Here is a 19,864-nt window from a genome sequence, read left to right as displayed (position 1 = left end):
GGCGCTCGTACATTTGAATGCAAAGTGGGGAAATGTCAATCAATCACTATGGATCTTGGTTTGGGAAATCTGTCTTGAAGAAGAAAACAAATCAGAGATACTTAATGAGTTAAATGAGAGGGAAAAACTATTGTTGCTGCAAGCTTAGAGGCTTTAATAATATATAATAATATATTAAATTAAATATTAAATATAATTAGCATTAATTAGGTAGTGTGTGAATTCAAACTATTTAAGAAATTAAATCATCACTAAATTACATTTTTGTAAACACAAAAATGTACACGTGGCTTTCATATAACCATAATTAGCTATATTCCTGCTGATTTAACTTAATGCTACTTTAAGCATTTAATATAGCTACTTGTAACTACAATAGAACTGAATGCTCTATAAGTTATACGAAAATGTATTTTGCGTCATGAGTAATGTAGGTTAGTAACATTATCTCACAGAAAAATAATTATTTATCCAACTACATTTCTGAAACAGTGGAGGAAACTAGTTTTGCTAGCTTAAGCTAGTGAACAGCTAGCTAACGTTAGCAACATTCTAATATGAAGACATTTTAACTAACAGTTAGCTCCATAGTTTAACCAAGGACCTGTATTTAAGTTATCTGTTCTATTTCCTCCCGGTGTACCTACCTGTTGTAATGAATAAATTGACATAAATATTAAAACTCCGTAGCTTAACCCTTGACCCCACTAGCTACAGTTGACATTTGAGTTAGTACCTCTTTGTCATGTTTGCGCGAGATTGAACCACTCATTAGTGACAACTTTATTTATTAGCATATTTAAAGTGACAGTAGCGTAACAGTACTGAAGCTATACTTTTTATTAAAAATATTGTCTGTAGCTAAATGTTTGCATCAAAATGTAAGCAGGCCAACTATGACAGATGTTTACTGTGAATCATTTTCATTATTCGTGTATTCGTGTTTGAGACACAGGAGGCTGTGAGTAACTGAGCTAATGACAGAACAACAAAGACCTGTGAGAAGACAACTGTCATGGGGGCATAGTGGTAACATCTCTGCTGTGTTGGCATACAATTCTTCTCTGTGCGTCAATGACAGGTTTACATAGTAAAAACTAAATGTTTTCTATAGCACACAAATAGTAACTGAAGTTTAAATGTATCTGTATCAATTAAAACGGCGATTAACCGCCATCAACCTAAAAAAAATTGCTACTCAAAGGAGATGGTCATTAACTCAGTTTTTTTATGCCTCCTATCTGGAATGAACCATTTCAAATCTTTCGGGGGGGGACATGGCGCCGGCTCGTAACATTACGCGACGATATTATACGAGTCAGTAATTTGCGTAACCTTTTAACTATATATTTTATAAGAACCTTTCACAATCAAATGCAATCATTGGGGGAGGTGTTTGTTTTGTTACGGTAGAGCCAGTTGTATGTACGGTTACCCTTACAAAATAAATGATCTGTCCCACACCAGACCACCACGGAAAATGGCGACTGTGAAATAGATGGAAGACGAAAGTAAGAAATTATTCAATGCAGCGTTTAAATTGTGCCCTGTCTCCATCCGCACCGCTCAGAGGTAACGTTTGTTGGTTTTTCATCATGTTGTTGATGTCTGTGTAGTGAGTAGCGAGGGACGATTGTCATGAGCTATAGTTTAACCTCACGAATAGGTTTGGCTATGGAACAGTCTTATGGAACGGTCTGCAGCTCCAGCAAGAGCAGCATCCAACAACACAGCGTGACATAAACGCCGAAGATATGCAACGATACCGTTACAGCACATAGTATAAATGATCGAATATGCACTGTATGTAGGCACGTTTTGAAACGCATCCCAACTGCTGTGGGCTGGTATATAACTGTGTTGAAAGTTGTAACTGTACAAAATCCACCACCGCTCATCAAAAGCCATTGACGAGGTCCATCTCTTTGCAGTTTTTGTTGCCGCTGTGTAAATGTTATTAACACCTCTCTCTGCCACGGGAGCATTCACTTGGTATGACAGTTTTATTGCCCTTCAAATCCCAGACCTCTCACTCTTGCGACCTTGTACCGTTGTAAATGGCCACAATTAATTATCTTATCAAAGTGTCAAGTGTGTATTCTATTTAGCCATATTTATTTTGTATTCAATGAATGCTGTATGAGTCAGGAAAGATAACTCTGGAGACATTGCAAGTAACTAGACAATTTAGTTTTACATCATAAAAGCACATTATAATAACTAAGAACTACCTATTGGGAACTGTAGCTCGTAGGTAACATTCAATATTGGACTTATAAATGCCCAAATATAACTGGTATGCCTAACGCATGCTAAACGTTTTAATTATAATCTAATCAGGTTGATTAATCTGCCAATTGTTTTGTTATAAAATGTCAGAGAACAGTGAAATATACCCCTTGTAATTTCCTTGAATGTGCTAAATTCCAAATTACGAGCATATCTATGATTGAGGGATTGCCTCAATGGGCTCTCAACACGGTGGCAGCTGAGACAGCGCTAGCAGCTAACAGTGCTAACAGCACCAACACTCTAAACAACAGCAACAGTGCTGACAAAGCTAGCAGTAGCCCCTTTCACACTGAGATTCTGCAATACTGCTGTAAAGAACGTCCGCGGTTAATCTGGGTTTGCTTTTTCACATTGGACCAAACAACGGCGGCACAATGCCACCTAAGTGGGTGATGCACCCTGACATCGCGGGGGCAAAAGAGGCGCGACGTTTAACACAACAGTGTCGGCGCTGCGCCGCACCTGCTGTCCCTTTTCACACAGATGTCGGTTCAGCTCTGTGACTACCCCCGCTGCTGCTGGCTCATCGGCAGAACAACTCCGTCCCCTCAATCCGCCTTCGTACCTTTCATACTGAACAGCGAGGCGGAATAATGGCGCAACTGTCCCGCCTTATACGGGCTGTGTGTGAAAGGGGCTGGTGTTTACCTGGGGTGTAACCAAAGGATAGGCATTACACTTCTGTGACGACGCCGTGTGTTGGGACTGCATTGTTTAGGGGTTGCCGCCATATAAGCAGTGTGTAGAGCAGTCGGTTTTAGCTATCCAGTGGGGCACACACTCTAGGACTTATATCCACACACATGGCCTGACCAAGCCCCCAGGAAGAGCGCCAGGCTTTGAAGATAATTTTGCATGGTGGACAAACCTTAAAATTACAATTTCCAGGTCCAACAACAAAGAAAAGGCCACGGCAATGCACCCATTAGATTATAAGATATCTTGTGTCCAAAGTTGACATTTCCGGGTGGCGATGTAGGGTCATGGAGTGTCAAAAATGTAGAGATTTTCTTAAAGGCCCTGTTGAGATCGACTTGAGCGCCAATTCATTCATTTGAATGGAGCCAGTCCGTTGACATAGAGGGCTCCGGCAAAACAACGCAGGGTTATGCAACAAGGTGCTGTGGTAACCAATCAAATGCATGCAAGTACACATTCCTGCTAGATTACATTGTAACACAAACACCATTTGTCTACTGTTTATCTCACAATCCTTTGTGCCTTCACGACACTGTACAACCCTGAAACTATCAAGGCAAGATTCCGTAGTCACGAGAATATTACAAAGGCGGTAATTAGACTTTTATAATTTTAACATGGAAAAGCATCAACCTTACCCAGATCAGTTATCTGTTACTGTGCAGAGATATCGCCTATCTCTGATCGGCTATGCCTAAAGTTATAAAGGTTTACATTTAACTCTTGGGATACAGTGATAACTGTTGGTTTTGTAGTCAAACACATTTTGGTTAGGGATTATCTAAGAAGGATCTACTTTTCTTTTTCAGGTCATGGCAGCTGAAATGTCATGTCTGACAGGTGTTGATGAAGACGACAAAGATGCGGATCCTGAGATCAATGCCCTCACACTCCTGCAAGAGCCAGTGAGAATGGCACAAGATTCAGCCTGTTGCACCGATTCTTTCGGCAAACCTCTGAAACAAAACAGTGTTCTAGATGTTCTGTCAAACACAGATATGTTGTCTCCGGTTGGCCTGGGAAATGGACCGTCTTCGCATCAGGCTACACAAGCCCATGAACTCAACAACATCTCCACAGAGAAAGAGGAGGCAAAGAGCATCACCCCACTAAAAACTGTGCAGGAAATTGATACTGCAGGAATTTGGGGTTTTGATGTAGACTCGCCTGAGAACTCATTGGATAATTTTAGTAGCACCAGTGACCTTCATTGGGACCCTCACAAAGAGTTTATGCAGTTTCTGTGGGAGAACCATGGCGATTCACCTGGTGAGGAACCTAAAGATGAAGTCTCTTCTGCCAACAGCCAAAGGAGAAGGAAGCGGAAAATGGACATGGTTGTCATGGTGGATCCCTCAGAAGACCTTTACCCTGAACTGAGCCACAAGTCATCTGAAGAATTGTCTGATGCTGAAGACCAAGTAGACTCCATTCCTGTCAGGAAAGTCAGAAATTCAAGAAATTTCTCCCCGTCACAGTCGTCACCAACAGGGAAAGTTTCCACGTATCCCAATGGAACTGTAAAGGCCATCAAGGAAATTCTTTACAATGCACCTGCAAGAAATTCTCATGACAACAGTATAGGTCATGGGCTTTCACCACTGAAGGGGAGGCTCACCATAAATTCTCATTCAGAGGAGAAGCCATTATGTTATCCTTGCTCAAAATGTAAGCTCATTTTCAAGAAAGAGCATCATTTGCATCGTCATATAAAGTCTCATGTTGACTCTCCAAATATCTCGCCAAAGCCTTTTATATGCCGAGAATGTGGACAGTCCTTCAGACAAAGTGTTTCACTTATCGAGCACATGTCCATCCACAAAGAAAAAACGGCAAGACTTACTGAGAACAAAGGCGGGAATGAAAAGAAGAAAGAGGAAAAAAAGAAGCTATTCTGCCCTCAGTGCGCATTTGTTACAAACTGCCCAAACACATTTGTGCAACATGCGAAAACACACGAGAAGGACAAGAGAAAGTTTAGATGTGACAAATGTAGCTTCAGGACACTGAGTGAGACGGATCTTAGGAGACATAACATTATGCAGCATACTGTTATTACTGTTAGAAAGCAAATCCAGAAGGATGACGATGACTCTGAAATCTTCTCCTGTAACATTTGTTCTTATAGAGCTTTTAGCAAAAGTGTTTTTCAGAATCACCTTCTGCGCCGCCATCAACAAACTTTAGAGGAAAACGAAGCAGAACAGCATAGTGAGAAAAATGCACAACCGTCTAAGGAGCAGCATGTGCCTACTAATAAGACTCCTGTAGAAGATGCAGAGATTACATCTAAAATCTCTATAAAAAATCAGATCCCCTCCAAAAGAGCTTGTTCACCAAGCGACTCCAATGACATTTCAGACTTATTCAAAAATAGCAAGATTAAGAGAGGTCTCAAGTCTCAACTAACAGAGTCAAAGCTGGACAAATCCATAAATGTTCTCCTGTCCCGACAAAGACATGGAAAGAAAACTCCAGAACAGAGGAAGGAAAGCAATAATCTCAGAACATCTGTTCAAGATTCCAAAGGTGACAACGATGACTCTGATCAGCTGCCAGGAACATTGACTATTAAGGTTGAAGATTCAGCTTCATCTCCAAATGGCCATAGGATGACATCCAATGCTGCCGAAATAGATCAGTCAACAGTCAGAAAGTCACCGTCTAAAAGGAAGATGTCCATCCCATATCGCAACACCTCTGACCAAGCTTCATGCTTCATCTTACCAAAACATCTGCCAAGTCCCAAGAGAATGAACCACGAAGAAGAGGAAGAAGAAGAGGAGGAGGAAGAAGAAGAAGAAGAAGAATTGTCTGACTATCAAGAAAAAGACATTTTCCAGTTTAACGATACAGATACAGATGCGGACACTGACCTTTTTGACAACGGTATCAAGAAAGAAAAACAAAACATAATTTATACCTATAGCAGAAGAATGTCCATGAGGGGTGCCCTGCAGGCGTCTAAAAGGCTATTTGAGAAAATAAAGACTGAAGAGCAAGACCAAACCGACCCTGAAATCAAAGAAGAATGCATAGAAACGGAAGTCTTCCAAGAAACCATTGACTCCCACGAAGTACCACTGAGTGAAGACTTCACAGAGGATTTTGATTTGGAGTTGGAACCGGGCAGCAAGAACTGTCCATACTGTCCTGCAGTCTTTGAATCGGGTGTTGGATTGTCCAATCATGTCCGAGGGCATCTTCACCGGGTCGGACTGAGCTACAATGCACGCCATGTAGTGTCTCCTGAGCAGGTGGCATCTCAAGACAGAAGGCCACGAATTCGAAGAAAGATTTCAGCGTTCCGGAGATTGAAAAAAGGTAATTGCGTACTTATTGCATGTTCTTCTATTAAAGGGAATCTACGCTTCATTACAACTTGGCTTTTATTTTTAGGACTCTGGCAGTCCATGCCATATGTTATTTTTGAGCATTAAACTTAACAAGTAATTCCTCAGATTTTGGAACGTGGCATCAGCTCTAAAAATATGTCCACTAGGGCAACAAACGACAAGGGGTCAGACAATCATACAGGTTGTAAACAAACCCCAGATTAGTCAGTTCTTTGATAAAAAGATAAGAGCTAACAGTAAAATGATTGTCCAACAGTTTACAAACTAACATCTTAAGTCAACTATTACCTAAGGTACTGAACATAGTCGTGCACACTTTGTTTTTTCTATGAAATGAAAGATTATTGGAGACATTCTTGGTGTGCTAACTTTCGGTTCTACCTCCAATGGACAAGAGAGCGGAAATAAAACCCAAGCTTTGAACTGTAGTTTTCTGTTAAATGTACTTAAAAAAAAGTTAAAATGTGTTTAAGATTGTACGTTTTCTTTGTTGTTTTTTCAGCGTTACAGCTGGAGTCAGAATCTGAGACTGTTAAGAGCATTCACTCCTGTCCGTTATGTGGGGACTCATTTGATAACAGGACTGGACAGTCCAACCACATACGAGGCCACCTCAAAAAGCTTGGTAAAAGTTTTGCAACAAAAAACAAATCCCCATTATTTTTACTCCGGGAGTTGATGCGCGACAAGAAGGAGTTCCAGCGGGCACTTCAAATTCTGGGAAAGAGACGGAACCATTTCCAATATGGTGCTTCATCAAAGGTGTCCAATGTTGATCATTTCACGCCGTCACCCATTGGAATCCCAAAAAGTAATTATTTTCCAAGCGTTTGCACTGATGCCAGAGCACTGATGCCCACGTTTTCTTTAGTGGAAATGGAATCTGAAAAAAAGCAACTAGACACTAAGTTGGATGTTAAACATTCACTCTCGGGGACGACTGCCTTGATCGGAATTCTGAAGAAGAGGAAGTGTCAGGAAGACGGCAGAATAAAGGGGTCTTCTCACATGTCAAGAAACATGTTAGTTTCTTCAAACAATGAGCACAGTTCAGGATCAAGACTTGCGTCTTCACTGCCAAATTCGCTATGCGGTAAGTAACTTCCTCAGTAGTAACCAGAAGGTAAGACTAGAAGTGGAATTCTCCACTTAGAAACTGGATTAGAACTTACATGATACATAAAGAATGCAGTTAATAAGCAGTGTACTTCAATTTTTCTAATATTGGTCTGGCTCTATTTTCATGTTTGTGTATAGACTAGGTTATAAAAAGTAAAAAATAAAGATAAGATAAGTGACAACCATCTACTACTAATATCCTGCATCAGCTTTTGAAGGCTCGGGGGAGGTAATTAAAATGTTTACTCTAAAACTCACATTGAGACAATAACATCTGCAGCAGCTGTTTTGAGCAAATATCTGAGTACTGATCGTATGTGTTGTTAAAGTAAGGTGTCATCAGCATAAAGGCATAGAATGACATTGTCAAAATATTTTCTGATTATGTGGCTTAAACTGATGAACATGTTGCACTAACCTTAATAGCGGAATAGCAGGAATCATACTGTACATTCATAGTTTGTTATATGGAACAAAGACATTTTTAAATATTATTTTCAATCTTACACTGTGGGACTTTTATGAATTATAAACTTGCCAAACAAAGGGAACAAATAAACACGATGTTATTCACGATTTCACTTATTTGTTTTTCTTTGTATTTTGTGTCTTTTTACAGAGAAAGGTGAATTCAACAGGAAGGTTTGCGTCCACTGCAATGCAACTTTCCACAGTGGAGTTAGCTTGTCTAATCACCTCCGGGCATACACAAAACGAAAAAGGAATGCCTTACATGACGGAAACAGTAAGTGTCATCAGCAACAGTTTAAGTTGAAGACAATGAAAAGATCCACTTTAAGAGCATAGTAGCAATCTGTAGCATAATTATCCACAAGCAGTGTTTTGATAAATACATTGGTTGTAATGAGTTAAATCACATTTATTTATAAAATGGTATATGCCATTGCTCAGCAAATCAAAACTTTGGTCTTGAAGTAAATGTCCCCTCCATCTTCGACCCTGAGGATCCAATCCTGATAGTGGTGTTTCTGGGTTGGTTACGTGTTCCAATTAACATAATTGTTAATGTTTGGAAGGTGGGAAAACCAGTGAAGGTTCTCATCCTTGTTGCTGCACCAGCGACTCATACTAATTTAACTTCTATTAATAAGGAACTTGAACGCTCTAACAATATAGAGTTTTCAGAACAGACAGAACGTACCGGAGTTCTTCAAAATCTCAGACTGGGAAATTTGTCTAAACTGGCCCAAAATTTCACACACGCATGGACCAAACTTTAGGCACAGAAATAAATTATACAAGTTGATATAATGGACAGAAATGCATTATATCAACTTACCTAAAGGATACCCTGTGATGTTTTTATGTAAACAACCACAGTTGTGTTTACATTCACAGTTTCTCATCAAAGCACGTCTTGTGTAACCTTGAGGCCTGAATACGTATTGAATAGATTTCCTCACTTATAAATCAGTATTTTTTTAATATGTCAAAACCTGCGTTGTTTCTATTCATACTGTCTAGCTAGCAGTCTTCTTCTTCTTCCTCCACCAACACTTACTGTCAATCAGTGGATGAGCATGAAACCATTGGCAGGAATATGATGTGCCACATCACTTGTGTGCTCGGGATACAAACAAAACATTGCTCAACATCGTTACTAGTGGTCATTCACAGGGTATAGATATTTTTTTTTTCTGTAAAGAGACAGGAATACTTGGCATAGTGTCATTGATCCAAGAACAAATAAACACATTCCATGAGAGCAGTTCAACAGCAGTATTTCAATTATTATTGTAGCAAAGGCACATTCACATATGAAGAGTCAGTTCATGCTACTGCTAGTTTAACTTGCTGTGCAGGAAGTTGCAGATTTTCATAAATCCTCCTCTAAACACGTATATATTGTATGTCCTGCTCAAAGCTTTGAACAATTATATTTATTTATAGGAAAAGGTAAACAGCAGTGTGTCTTCACAGAAATAACGTCCCAGTTACTCAGGACAGTTTTCATAACGCTTCATCGCCGTTCATTACAATCTCAAGAAACAAAGAAGACTTTTCAGCCATTACTTCCTTCACTCGATCTTCTGACCAAAAAACTGTCTGATCAGGCATAATGGAGGTAAATTCTGCCTACTCAGTTGTACCTGAGTAACCTGATCACTGTTTCGGTTTTTGACGAATGAAATCCATTCACCTCCACTGTGTGGGTATGTCAGCAGAAATCTCAGACTGATACCTCAAGATAACTTTAGCCAAAGCTGTCTGTAGGGCCAGATACCACAAGAGGTTGTGATGTCCAAATTATAGTTATAATTAGTGTACCAGTGGTTATTTGTGTCCTCCCCAAGGTAAGGATCCAGAAGGGCGTCAGCAAGTAAGATATTGGAAAGATTTTAATTGTGGAGCTTAGTGGACGCATCTGTGGGAGGAGCGACCTCTTCATGGCAGAAAGCTTTCAGGGCCTACTCTTCCTTCGGTCACATATCAACACACTTATATATGAGGCCTTGTGTCATAGCTACACTGGATTGGGCCAATACAGAAGAGACACAGACCATTCACCTCACTGTCACAAGGCGAAAACACGAGTATGAATAAAGTGAAGGCTGGTAAGGTCCAGTAATCCAAACTGTCACTGACTGTGACAATTTTCACTGAACAACATCCTAACATTTTAGTGGTTATCATACACTTTGTGTCCATTTTAAAAATCTTAAATTAGCAAGGCTGTGCTGTAATCTCAAAGGTAGTGCTGGTAAGTAATAAAGTTAATTCTGTCTTTCAGTATTTGACTGTAAAGCAAGGAGGCAACGCTCAAGGCCTGGCTCAAAGAAGAAGACACTGCCCTTACCACAAACTCCAGAGGAAATGTACAGGCTCACCTGCAGGTAGTGCTTGTATTTTGTTTATAATACTCAGTCATTTTAAATGGTGGATAATATTGCATCTGCAGTCTAACAGACTTCAACTGTGATTGTTGCCCTGTCGCCCTGGGTAATTGTTGTGGTCTATTTGCTTCTGTTGCCAATCCACTTTATTTGTAAAACAAAAACTGCCTAGATGACTGAGAGGCCTAGAGTAGCCCACAAATGGTGAAACGGAGAGTGAAATGATATGTCCCAAACAATCATTGTGATGATCGTGCGTTGTAAAATAACAGCTGAACCAAAACTGGAACAACTAAATCTAAACAAAGGCGGCAAAACAGCAGAGGCTCGGTAAAAACAAATTGGTTGCACAATGGACACTGCACATGACAGTAGTAGCAGTTGTCTTAAAAATAAGTATAATTTGTTTTATACAGTTTGTCTAAAAAATACATTTAATCTAAACCTAAGCAATGTATTTAGTGAAATTCTGATTTTGGCTGGCCTTTTTCTTTTTTAACTCTCGTGTTTATGTGCACCAATGGAAGCATTGGAATCATAACAATATGCTGGTATTTGATCATAGACCAAATTATTATTAAAAATGTAATTTAGACCTCTTGGTGGCACCAGATGAAACATGAATTGATCACCAAAGTTATTGCAATTCATCCCGAGGGGGACATGACGGCCTGTGCAGCTTTTCATGGCATCCAATAATTTTAGTCTGGATCAAAGTGGTGCCTATCCCTAGACATGCTGCTAAGCGCGGCTCAAAACCCCTGTGTGTTGATCTATTATGTTCAATCTCTTCTCCTCTTGACAGGTTCTGTGACCTCGTCTTCCAGGGTCCCTTGTCGGTCCAGGAGGACTGGATCAAACATTTACAGAGACACATTATGAACACTAGTGTCCCTCACACTGGGCTAAGCATGGTAGAGGTCGCCTTGCTGCCCGCGGACCCCCCGACCCTCAAGACTGACCAAGACAGCTCTCTGACAGCCACACATGCTGCTTCATGAAGCCAACGGGGACCTTTTTAGAGTTCACTGACCTGTATGTGTATGTACATTGGATGTTCTTTCACTCTTTTTTTTTTCAATGAAATACTGGCCAAAAGTACAATATTGCTCAATGTTGGAGATATTGTGCATGTTTTGACAGATGAAAAAAGTTAATTATTTGGGATATTATTCCTTTTTTCTGTTTATACTTGGTCCATTTTTTGGGAAATACAATTCCAAATGGACGGACTGTTTTCTTGTTTTATGCAGTAATGTAGTGTGGAATCCATTTTTAATGAAGACAACTTTTACCTCAGATTTCTCATGGTTTGAGTCCGTTTTTGTCAACATTTGGGAGCACCGCTCTTCTGTATCACTATTCACATTTTAAAGATACATAGAATCATGTTTCTTTTGTATTGCAACCACGTTTAAATCCAAGCCCACAGTCTCCGTTTTCAAGCCACAGAGTTGGTGAGACGAATTCGACTGAAAATGACGGCACCTGAAAGCTCACAATTACCAGTTTCAGGAATCGAGTGGAAAAGTGAGCTACTGTACAAGAAAAGAAAACTGTCTGAAAACTTATTATGCATAGAAAGTGTTTCATAGTATTTCAATAACTGCATTGTTTAATACAAAAACTAAATTAAAACTGATGGTGGTTAAGAAAAAGACACTCAGCACAGCCAGTGCTGACGAAGCCCTTCATACATGTCACCTATATTTAATGTTTAAATATACTGTTTTCAAATAATTTTATTTTAAATGTACTATATCACAAAGATACAATGCTTAAAACATTTGTGTTCTAAATAAAATTAAAAAAAGAAACAAGTTGACTTTTTTTCAATCATTTTTTTCACACATTATAAAAACATTGAATCTGTACATTTAGAAAATGACACAATGACCAAATGGTGATGACCTGGGAGTGCTCGACTGTGTACAAAGATACAAGAAAATCCATATTGTGAGAACAATATGCCTCTTTTATTTGGACAAATCCTGAATGACACGATCAACATACTTTCTTAGCAATCTACTGTACATTAGTGGCGCTGCAGCATTTATGTGAGGCTGATGTTTAAATCAGCCTCTCAGTGTAAACAGTATTTTGGAGTCTTCCAACGATTTCCATCATTCAAATGGCCTGCCGCCCTGAAAGAAAAGAAAACGTTAAGGAATCTGATCGCTGCATCCGAGGAGTGTGATGTAGTCCAAATGCACTCCATTTTAATAATAAACACTAGTAGCCTTGGTGGGTACTATTAGCTTGTGCTACTAATCATATAAAGTGTACTAAATAGGAAATAAAACTGAATTGTATCCAAGCAGTCCCTAGTTCAAGTGCCATTTACACACATGTATACAAATGGAATGAACGTGATAATGCTATTTACTTCAGGAAATTAATCAAGTAATACATGAAATAGTAAGAAAGAGAATGATCTACTAAATTAAATAAGTATTCTGCATGTGCAAATTCTGAATTGAAGGAAATATTTACCAAGAAATGTCCTCCCTGTTTTTCTAGGCTCTGTTCTTTCTGTTCATTTTTCCATGATGCCATTAGTTGTACTGCGTTTTGCTAAATACCTTCAGAAAGTGTTCAAACTGAGGTTTCAGCTCCTTCATCATGGTTTCTGCTTTGTCGAGGCAAGAACGTCTCTGCTGCACTTGAAACTCCTTCAGGAAATCAATCAGCATCACAATCATCATCTCTTGAACTCATCCCTTCTCGGGCCAATGTTTAATAAACAGATAAGGAAATGAATAATGTGTTATGCTACTTTACTGCAGTGTTACCTTTATGTTGGTGAGGTGTTCCTGAGAAGTAATGTGGGTGTGCACGGAGGATGCAGACGTGGATACGAAGGCACTGCAAGCTGCACAGTGGAACATTTCAATCTTTGTCATGTGGTCATTTTCCTCCAGAGCTGACAAAACAAAAGTTCAGGCTGTATTCAGACATTGCTTGTGTCGAATAGAAAATACTGCAACAAGACAGTGTGCATCGCTCACAGCTTTTAAAGATATTTACCTTGAAGTGTACCATCCTCTATGGCTCGGCTGCACTGATGGCTTTTATACTGCATGACTTCCTATAGACATAAAAAAAAGACTTCCATCACCAACCAAGGAGCACCAATGCACCAACATTTGTTTATGTTATATATATATAAACCATTTGGAAGTAGTCGGACAATACTGCACAGATTGGGGATTCAACCCAGGAATCGTCAACAGGATGTGCAGTATTTAACCACATTATGTATCATCTTACCTGTAGGAAGGCTATAGCCAGATCATCATAATTATTCTGCTGCTGGATGTGCTCCAGGGTGTCCCAGTGACTCTTGCTCTCCAAGTGATCCTCCAGCTCACCACCATTGGCTAACACAACATCACAAAGGTCACAAGTGATGGGTCTCCTTAAAGAAAAACATCAAGTGTTGCAGAACAATAAAAAGGTCCCATATTGTCTTCTTGATTATAAAGCAAGTCTAGGTGCTATTTAATATTGTGAATGTCTGAAAAATGCTCAATCCACGGAGAAATGCACACAGCCCGTACTCAGAAACTGTGCCTTTAAACGAGCAGTCAGGACTAACCATCCTGGTTGTGATGTCTATGCTACACAAGTGCTGCTAAACTCACTAGTGAGTCTCTGGCTGCAGTGACGCTGTGAAGACGGCGACAGCACAGATGCAGAAGATTGGTAAACAACACTGACCAATTAGAGCAAACTGGGCTTTTTTATTGAAACATGTTCAGGAAGAAACCCCAAATTACTAGTATGAACCTCAAAATAAGCTTGATAGATCTCCTTAAACTATTAAATAACCAGAAAGTAGACTTTTAAAACGGCATAAAGTCACCATACAAGTTTAAAGTGACAGTTCGTAAGACTAACTAACAGCCAAAAGATTCCTAAATTAGTTAAGTTAAAACATCCATATCAGGTTATAAAGCTATTTAAACAAACTCACCTTGACCAAACAGGAATTGATCAGAAGTGACGCTTAGCTGCAGAGTAAGTTGAAGCTTTGCAACTACAGTGGCTAACAAAGCCAGCAAAGTTGTAAAGATATTGTTATGAAATTCTATTAGTTTGCACGATGCTGACTATGTTCTCTCTCTCACCTTGGTCTTTACACTGTACCACAATGTGTTCTTTAGTGCAGTGACTGACATATTTGATTTACAACTAGTTCATTCAATCTGGCAATACGATTAACATGTTAGCTGATGACAGCTAACAACTAGCCCAGCATAGGAACACAGTTGTGTGGATTCCTTCTTCTTGACAACATACTAGTGATAAATCCTGATGCTGATGCTGCACACCAAGCTACTGGGACCGACTTTGGCTTCTGTGCAAACAGGCAGTGAAGTGTGTCGTCCATCTATATCGGTTGAGGCTCTACGTTTGTGCCACAAGTTAGTGCTGCACGTTTGTAGCCCAACTGTATCAGAGGACAATATGAAACGTGATGAAAATGTGACCATGGCTGTCCTTGATGCCTCTATGGCCGGTGAGCGTGATGTGAATACTCTACATGTAACATCTTTAAACAATCTGTGTCTTTGGTTCTTACTTGTCCATTATTATATTTATGCTCCCGTTTCTTGGATCCTCTGTGGAAGGTGAGACGCGGTCCTGTCCTGTAGAACAATATTATACACAGAATTATTATTAGGCTCACAGAGGAAATACAGTACATGTACACATGACACATATGAAGAACTGTTTCTCCTATATTTATATTAACTTCTACTATATTTCATTTAAAATGGTGAGACATAACACCAATTTACCTGTTCCCAAGTATTTCAACTGTTCATAGTCCTGCTGTAACCTGGGAGGGGATAATCTATCAGCAGTGTTCATCTACAAAGGAGAGAACAGGCTTTAATTAGTATTAGTTCAAATGAATAACAGAGTACCACAAACAGAGCCAGTATGCTGTAATAGTCTACATCTCAAAATTGAATATAACCACAGAACGCAAACTGTATAAATATTGTAATTCAGAAAACAAACATGACAACTGTGGTATTTTCAGTCTTATTGGTGATACCTCTCTTTCGTATTCTGGGATTATTATCCTCTCCTCCCCGTCGATCCTCTCTCCTCCATAACATGCAGGAAACTGTTGGGCGGAGGAGGCGTGAATAAGCCTGTCAGGGCTGCAGACCCGGTGGTCCAGAGGGCTGCTAATGGAGTCATAACCCGTTTGATCAAGAGATTCCGTGTTGAGGCTATAAGCCTGTTCTTCAGGCAGTCTATGACCTGGACTGAGACCTTCACTCTGGGTGGGTCTGGTTTCAGGGCTAAAGTCACCTCTGTCGAGGGGGTGGCTCACTGACTCAGAGTAGCATGACCCCCAGCGGCGCTTTTTACGGAAGCCTCCACTTGGAGACGAACACTCGCGTTCCAGGTCGTAATCCTCATCAGGAGGAGATTTGTTGTGGTTTTGGGCGTGTAGCATCTCGTGCTCAGAGTCTGACGAGGGAGGGTCGTAAGGATCATACATTTCAACCCTGACGGAGACAAATGAGGGATTAGTGTGCGTGTGTCGGTCTGTGTGTTATGCAATTTACTATTACATAGATCATTTATAAACGGGGATGATACCAATAACCACTTAATGCTTACATACACTAACAATGTGCCAACAAACTACATGAACTGTTGGGGAATGGGGAGAAAAATATTTTTCTGGAATAAGATATAACTCAAGAGGCTGTGCACATTTAGTGAATTGTGTCCATCTTTTTGAGTTCACACTGATCCACTGCTTCTTTCCTGCAACTTGCACTTTTACCTCAAGGTGCCACCTGGAATAATACATAACGGGGTCACCTTCAGACAGCCCATATTTCAGCGCAAGTCACTACAAGACAAAGTTAAAGGCTCAAATGTGGGACGTCCTGGATTGTGCAGACAGGAGACGTTAGTCTCTACCTGACACTTTAGGCATTTCTCATTTCCCAGTTTGTACATCCTCGATTCCTTTCCTTGCCGTCCTACTACTTCCCATGGGATATGCGAGCTGAGGAGGCGGGGAAGAGACGCGAGGCAAGAGGCGTTGAGGCAACAGGTATTTAAAAAAGTCAGACATCTTTGACTATGTGCCGTCATTTTAAAGCTAGATCACTTAAATGTCGTGTGGCACAGCTGCATCAGCTGTTCTTTGTTTTTGTTATACCACTGTATCCTACGGTCTGTACAGTTGAGCATAACAGTGTTCATGACAATATTTCCTATTAATTCAATTCAAAAAGTTGCATAATATGACAAGAATGTATGTTTGTCATACATTTACTTAACACACATATGGAATGTTTGTATGAAGAGTACCGTACAAATTAAGAGTGACATATGATTGAGTGATGTATATTATATACACACAGACACAGTCCTGTCTATCTATATGACAATATGAAATAGAGCAAATTAGTGCTGAATGAAAGAGAATGTTGTTATTGATATAGTAATTTGAGTCCCGCCATGGTTTGAGATCATTCCAGCTGTGCGTCATGCCTCTTACATTCGCCACGAGTGCCAAAAAGACTCCTGCAAAGGTGTTTCCTCGCTTATGGCTCGTCAGACATGCCTCCTCGCTCCTCAAGATGTATTTTAGGAATTGGGACATCCTTCAAGCTGTAGCACTGAGATTGATTTCCAGGTCACATACCGAAGGATCGAGGAACGAGGCGGCACGAAATCGAGAAATGAGAAAGGCCCCGTGTCAGTATACTGTAGACATCACGGACTGGCTTACCTTTGTGGACTGTCAGTGTTTTCGTCCAGAGAGTCATGTTGTTTTCCTAATGGTTTGAATGAAGACCTCCATTTATCATCAGAATGATTCACTGTAAAGTGACAACAAAATATATTTTGACAAACTGGTCAGATCAGAAGGAGTACAGTTAGCTATACGTACAGCTAAACGACAATGAAGGTTCATTTCCGTTGACTTTTATTAGTTACTGGGACACGAATTAACACAATAATCCCAAATGATGACTTGGAAAAGGAATCGAAAGACATCTTTTCCTACAGTTTCAGGCAGAGATTAGTTTCAATTGATTTCTGCAGTCAGCAGTTATCCATCAAAGTAAAATCTGCATTAATTGTGGCCAGCTTTACATTGTTACTGCATGCTAATGCAGTTATAGTGCACACTTAATTTTGGAGAAAGATGCACTGTATTCATCTTTCAACAACAGACTGGGGCAATCTAGTGGCCCTGGGTTTAAGGAGCAAGGCACGATTGTCCCAATCTCCTGCCATCTATCTAAAAGTACCTCTCTAATTGCCCAAAAATATGAACAAAAGATCAATTCATTGTGATCAATTACTGTCTATATAAGAATGTTTACATCATACAGAAATGAATCAAATCAGGTAATAACAGTAAACAACACAGCAGCATGATTTGTTAAATTGTTAGTTGTATTGTTAAATCCAAGTAATTTGAAGTGAATGAGATTAGACATGCTAAACCACTGGTATGGCTTCATACGGTGTTAATCCCGAGAGCCTGTTTCTAGGTGTGCCTCGATGTGCACTGGAGTTACCTGCACGTTTCTGGGCTGGTCGTGTGTTAGCAGCCATGCCAGACAGACTGTTGTGTGTGTGGTTTGCTAACTTCACTGGGATGTGTAGCATTGCTTCTCTGACGTCCCGGGGTATTCTGTTCATCACAGAAACACACAGCTGAGACCATTGAACTGAACATGAATGCTAACATCAGGGAACCAGGCGAGCAAAGTTAGCTCGTTTAGCATGTTGTGCTGTTAGCTTTAGCTAGATATAACGTTAACTAACTAGTAGCCTCACACAGAACAGTTTATTGAAAACAACGTGAGGCAGTTAGTCTCGTGATGAACAAAAACACATTGTCAGACTTTGAAACTAACACAACGGGCGCTTTGCTCGACGTTTATGATGTGAAACTTTCTCAAATAAATGAACGTTCAACACATTCACTGACGTTAACGTTACGTTACCTTCCGAACGGCAGTTGTGTGTATTCTGGAGCTCCTCCTTTAGGTATTGCTAAAGGGTTTAACGGAAAGTCATTCTGAAGATTCATTATTTGGTTGCTTTATAGGAGCAGATATAACATACAAGATGTGAGGCTCGTTCACCTACAAACTGCTGGTTAATAAACAAATGGCATCTCCCGACAGATGGCAGCACATTGCAATACATCACGGACCTGCCGCTGTACTTTTTTAACTGATCCGGACACGAACACCTGTATGTTAGTGTCCTGAACAGCTCAATTAGCTGCAGGGCCGCTATTGAAGCAGATTTAAATGAGTCTTTCTGCATTAGGTACAGTTTTTCTGTACGAAAGACCTACGTATACGCAAACAATAATTAAAATAGCACAAACTAGTTGACAAGTTGGAGGCCTCTCAGGTTCCTGAAGGAGGCCTCAAAGGCCCCAGAGTGTATGTGTGTCTGTAGGTTAAACTTTTTGTGTTTGAAAATATGTACCACGAAAGTACAATATCATATGACATGATCACAGCTTTCAAGTGGCCCTGCATTAGTTTGTCTTGTCTACCTGTGTCATAATTTGCATCCTGTATATCCCTAAATATATTTGTGGTTACTAAAATACCACAAATAAAGGGTCAGTAGTGGCTCGCATCTCATTTCTGAACACCCAGTGGATTAATCTGGTCATGGATTACATACAAATTATGATTTTTCCTGACACTGACACAATTTTGGAAACCATTGCAAATAATGTTAGTATGATACAAGCTCGGTTATTACATTACATTACATTACAGTCATTTAGCAGACGCTTTTATCCAAAGCGACTTACAATAAGTGTATTCAACATAGGTATTCAAGAGAACTACAGGTCACCAGAAGTCATAAGTGCAACTCCCTTTTTAAACAAGCATCTAAGAGCATAAACCAGATCAAAAGTACAGTGCAGAAACAAACTAATATGAATATAATAAGTGCAACAAACTAGTATGAATACAATATGTGCTAAGTGGAAGGCTCAGGGTAGTACTTCTTGAAGAGGTGAGTTTTCAGCCTGCGCCGAAAGATTGGCAGCAACTCTGCTGTCCTGACGTCAGTGGAGAGTTCATTCCACCACTGTGGTGATTAAACTATGCTACAGTGTTTATAGTGACTTCACAATGGAGAAAGAATGCACCCTTATTTTGAAATCTGTGACAAACTTCGAAAGGTATATTTTACTACAGAACCTGATCTGCAGAGGAGAGCAGTATTTGTTCAAAGGTTATTTACTCTCAACAAAGTGAATGAGCGCAACAGTATGAGCAGCAGTATGTGCTGACGCCTTTAAAAAGCCAGGTAGGGTATCTCAAGGACAGTTACATCATGATGTAATTTCTCAGACAAGTTCCCTTACTCGGAGGGTTACTGCAAGGCCATCAATTAGACTGCTGAACAGAAGGCTACATACATGCATAACATGCAATAACTCTATGACCTTGACTAGAAACAGTGAAGCTATTGTTTCCTCCCCACCAGGACTCACTCACTCACTCA

The 19,864-nt window shown here is 40.0% G+C and overlaps 2 protein-coding genes across 3 annotated transcripts; one reads left to right on the top strand and one right to left on the bottom strand.

Moving 5' to 3' along the window:
- The first annotated feature begins 1,474 nt into the window (after positions 1-1,474).
- Positions 1,475-12,094, top strand: znf644a (zinc finger protein 644a). The gene is made up of 6 exons (XM_079172885.1): positions 1,475-1,572; positions 3,801-6,315; positions 6,850-7,440; positions 8,086-8,211; positions 10,219-10,321; positions 11,127-12,094. Exons 2-6 carry the CDS (start codon positions 3,804-3,806, stop codon positions 11,320-11,322), a joined length of 3,528 nt encoding a protein of 1,175 aa, XP_079029011.1. The 5' UTR covers positions 1,475-1,572; positions 3,801-3,803; the 3' UTR covers positions 11,323-12,094.
- Positions 12,095-12,292: 198 nt separating this feature from the next.
- LOC306706331 (uncharacterized protein) lies at positions 12,293-18,463 on the bottom strand. Of its 2 annotated transcripts, XM_079173364.1 has the most exons (11): positions 18,328-18,463; positions 17,896-18,011; positions 17,097-17,187; positions 15,390-15,852; positions 15,127-15,199; positions 14,907-14,973; positions 13,592-13,739; positions 13,349-13,409; positions 13,114-13,244; positions 12,904-12,993; positions 12,293-12,465 (listed from the first exon to the last, which is right to left on the bottom strand). In XM_079173364.1, exons 1-11 carry the CDS (start codon positions 18,411-18,413, stop codon positions 12,445-12,447), a joined length of 1,347 nt encoding a protein of 448 aa, XP_079029490.1. In that variant the 5' UTR covers positions 18,414-18,463; the 3' UTR covers positions 12,293-12,444. The 2 variants fall into 2 exon arrangements, with proteins under 2 accessions (XP_079029490.1, XP_079029489.1); XM_079173363.1 differs by lacking the exon at positions 12,293-12,465 and having other exon boundaries at positions 12,524-12,993.
- Positions 18,464-19,864: the final 1,401 nt, after the last annotated feature.

Source organism: Pholis gunnellus (genome assembly GCF_910591455.1).
Source record: "Pholis gunnellus genome assembly, chromosome: 14".
NCBI lineage: Eukaryota > Metazoa > Chordata > Actinopteri > Perciformes > Pholidae > Pholis > Pholis gunnellus.
The sequence above is the reverse complement of the archived record's forward strand: the minus strand, read 5'-3'. Positions and strand labels throughout refer to the sequence as shown.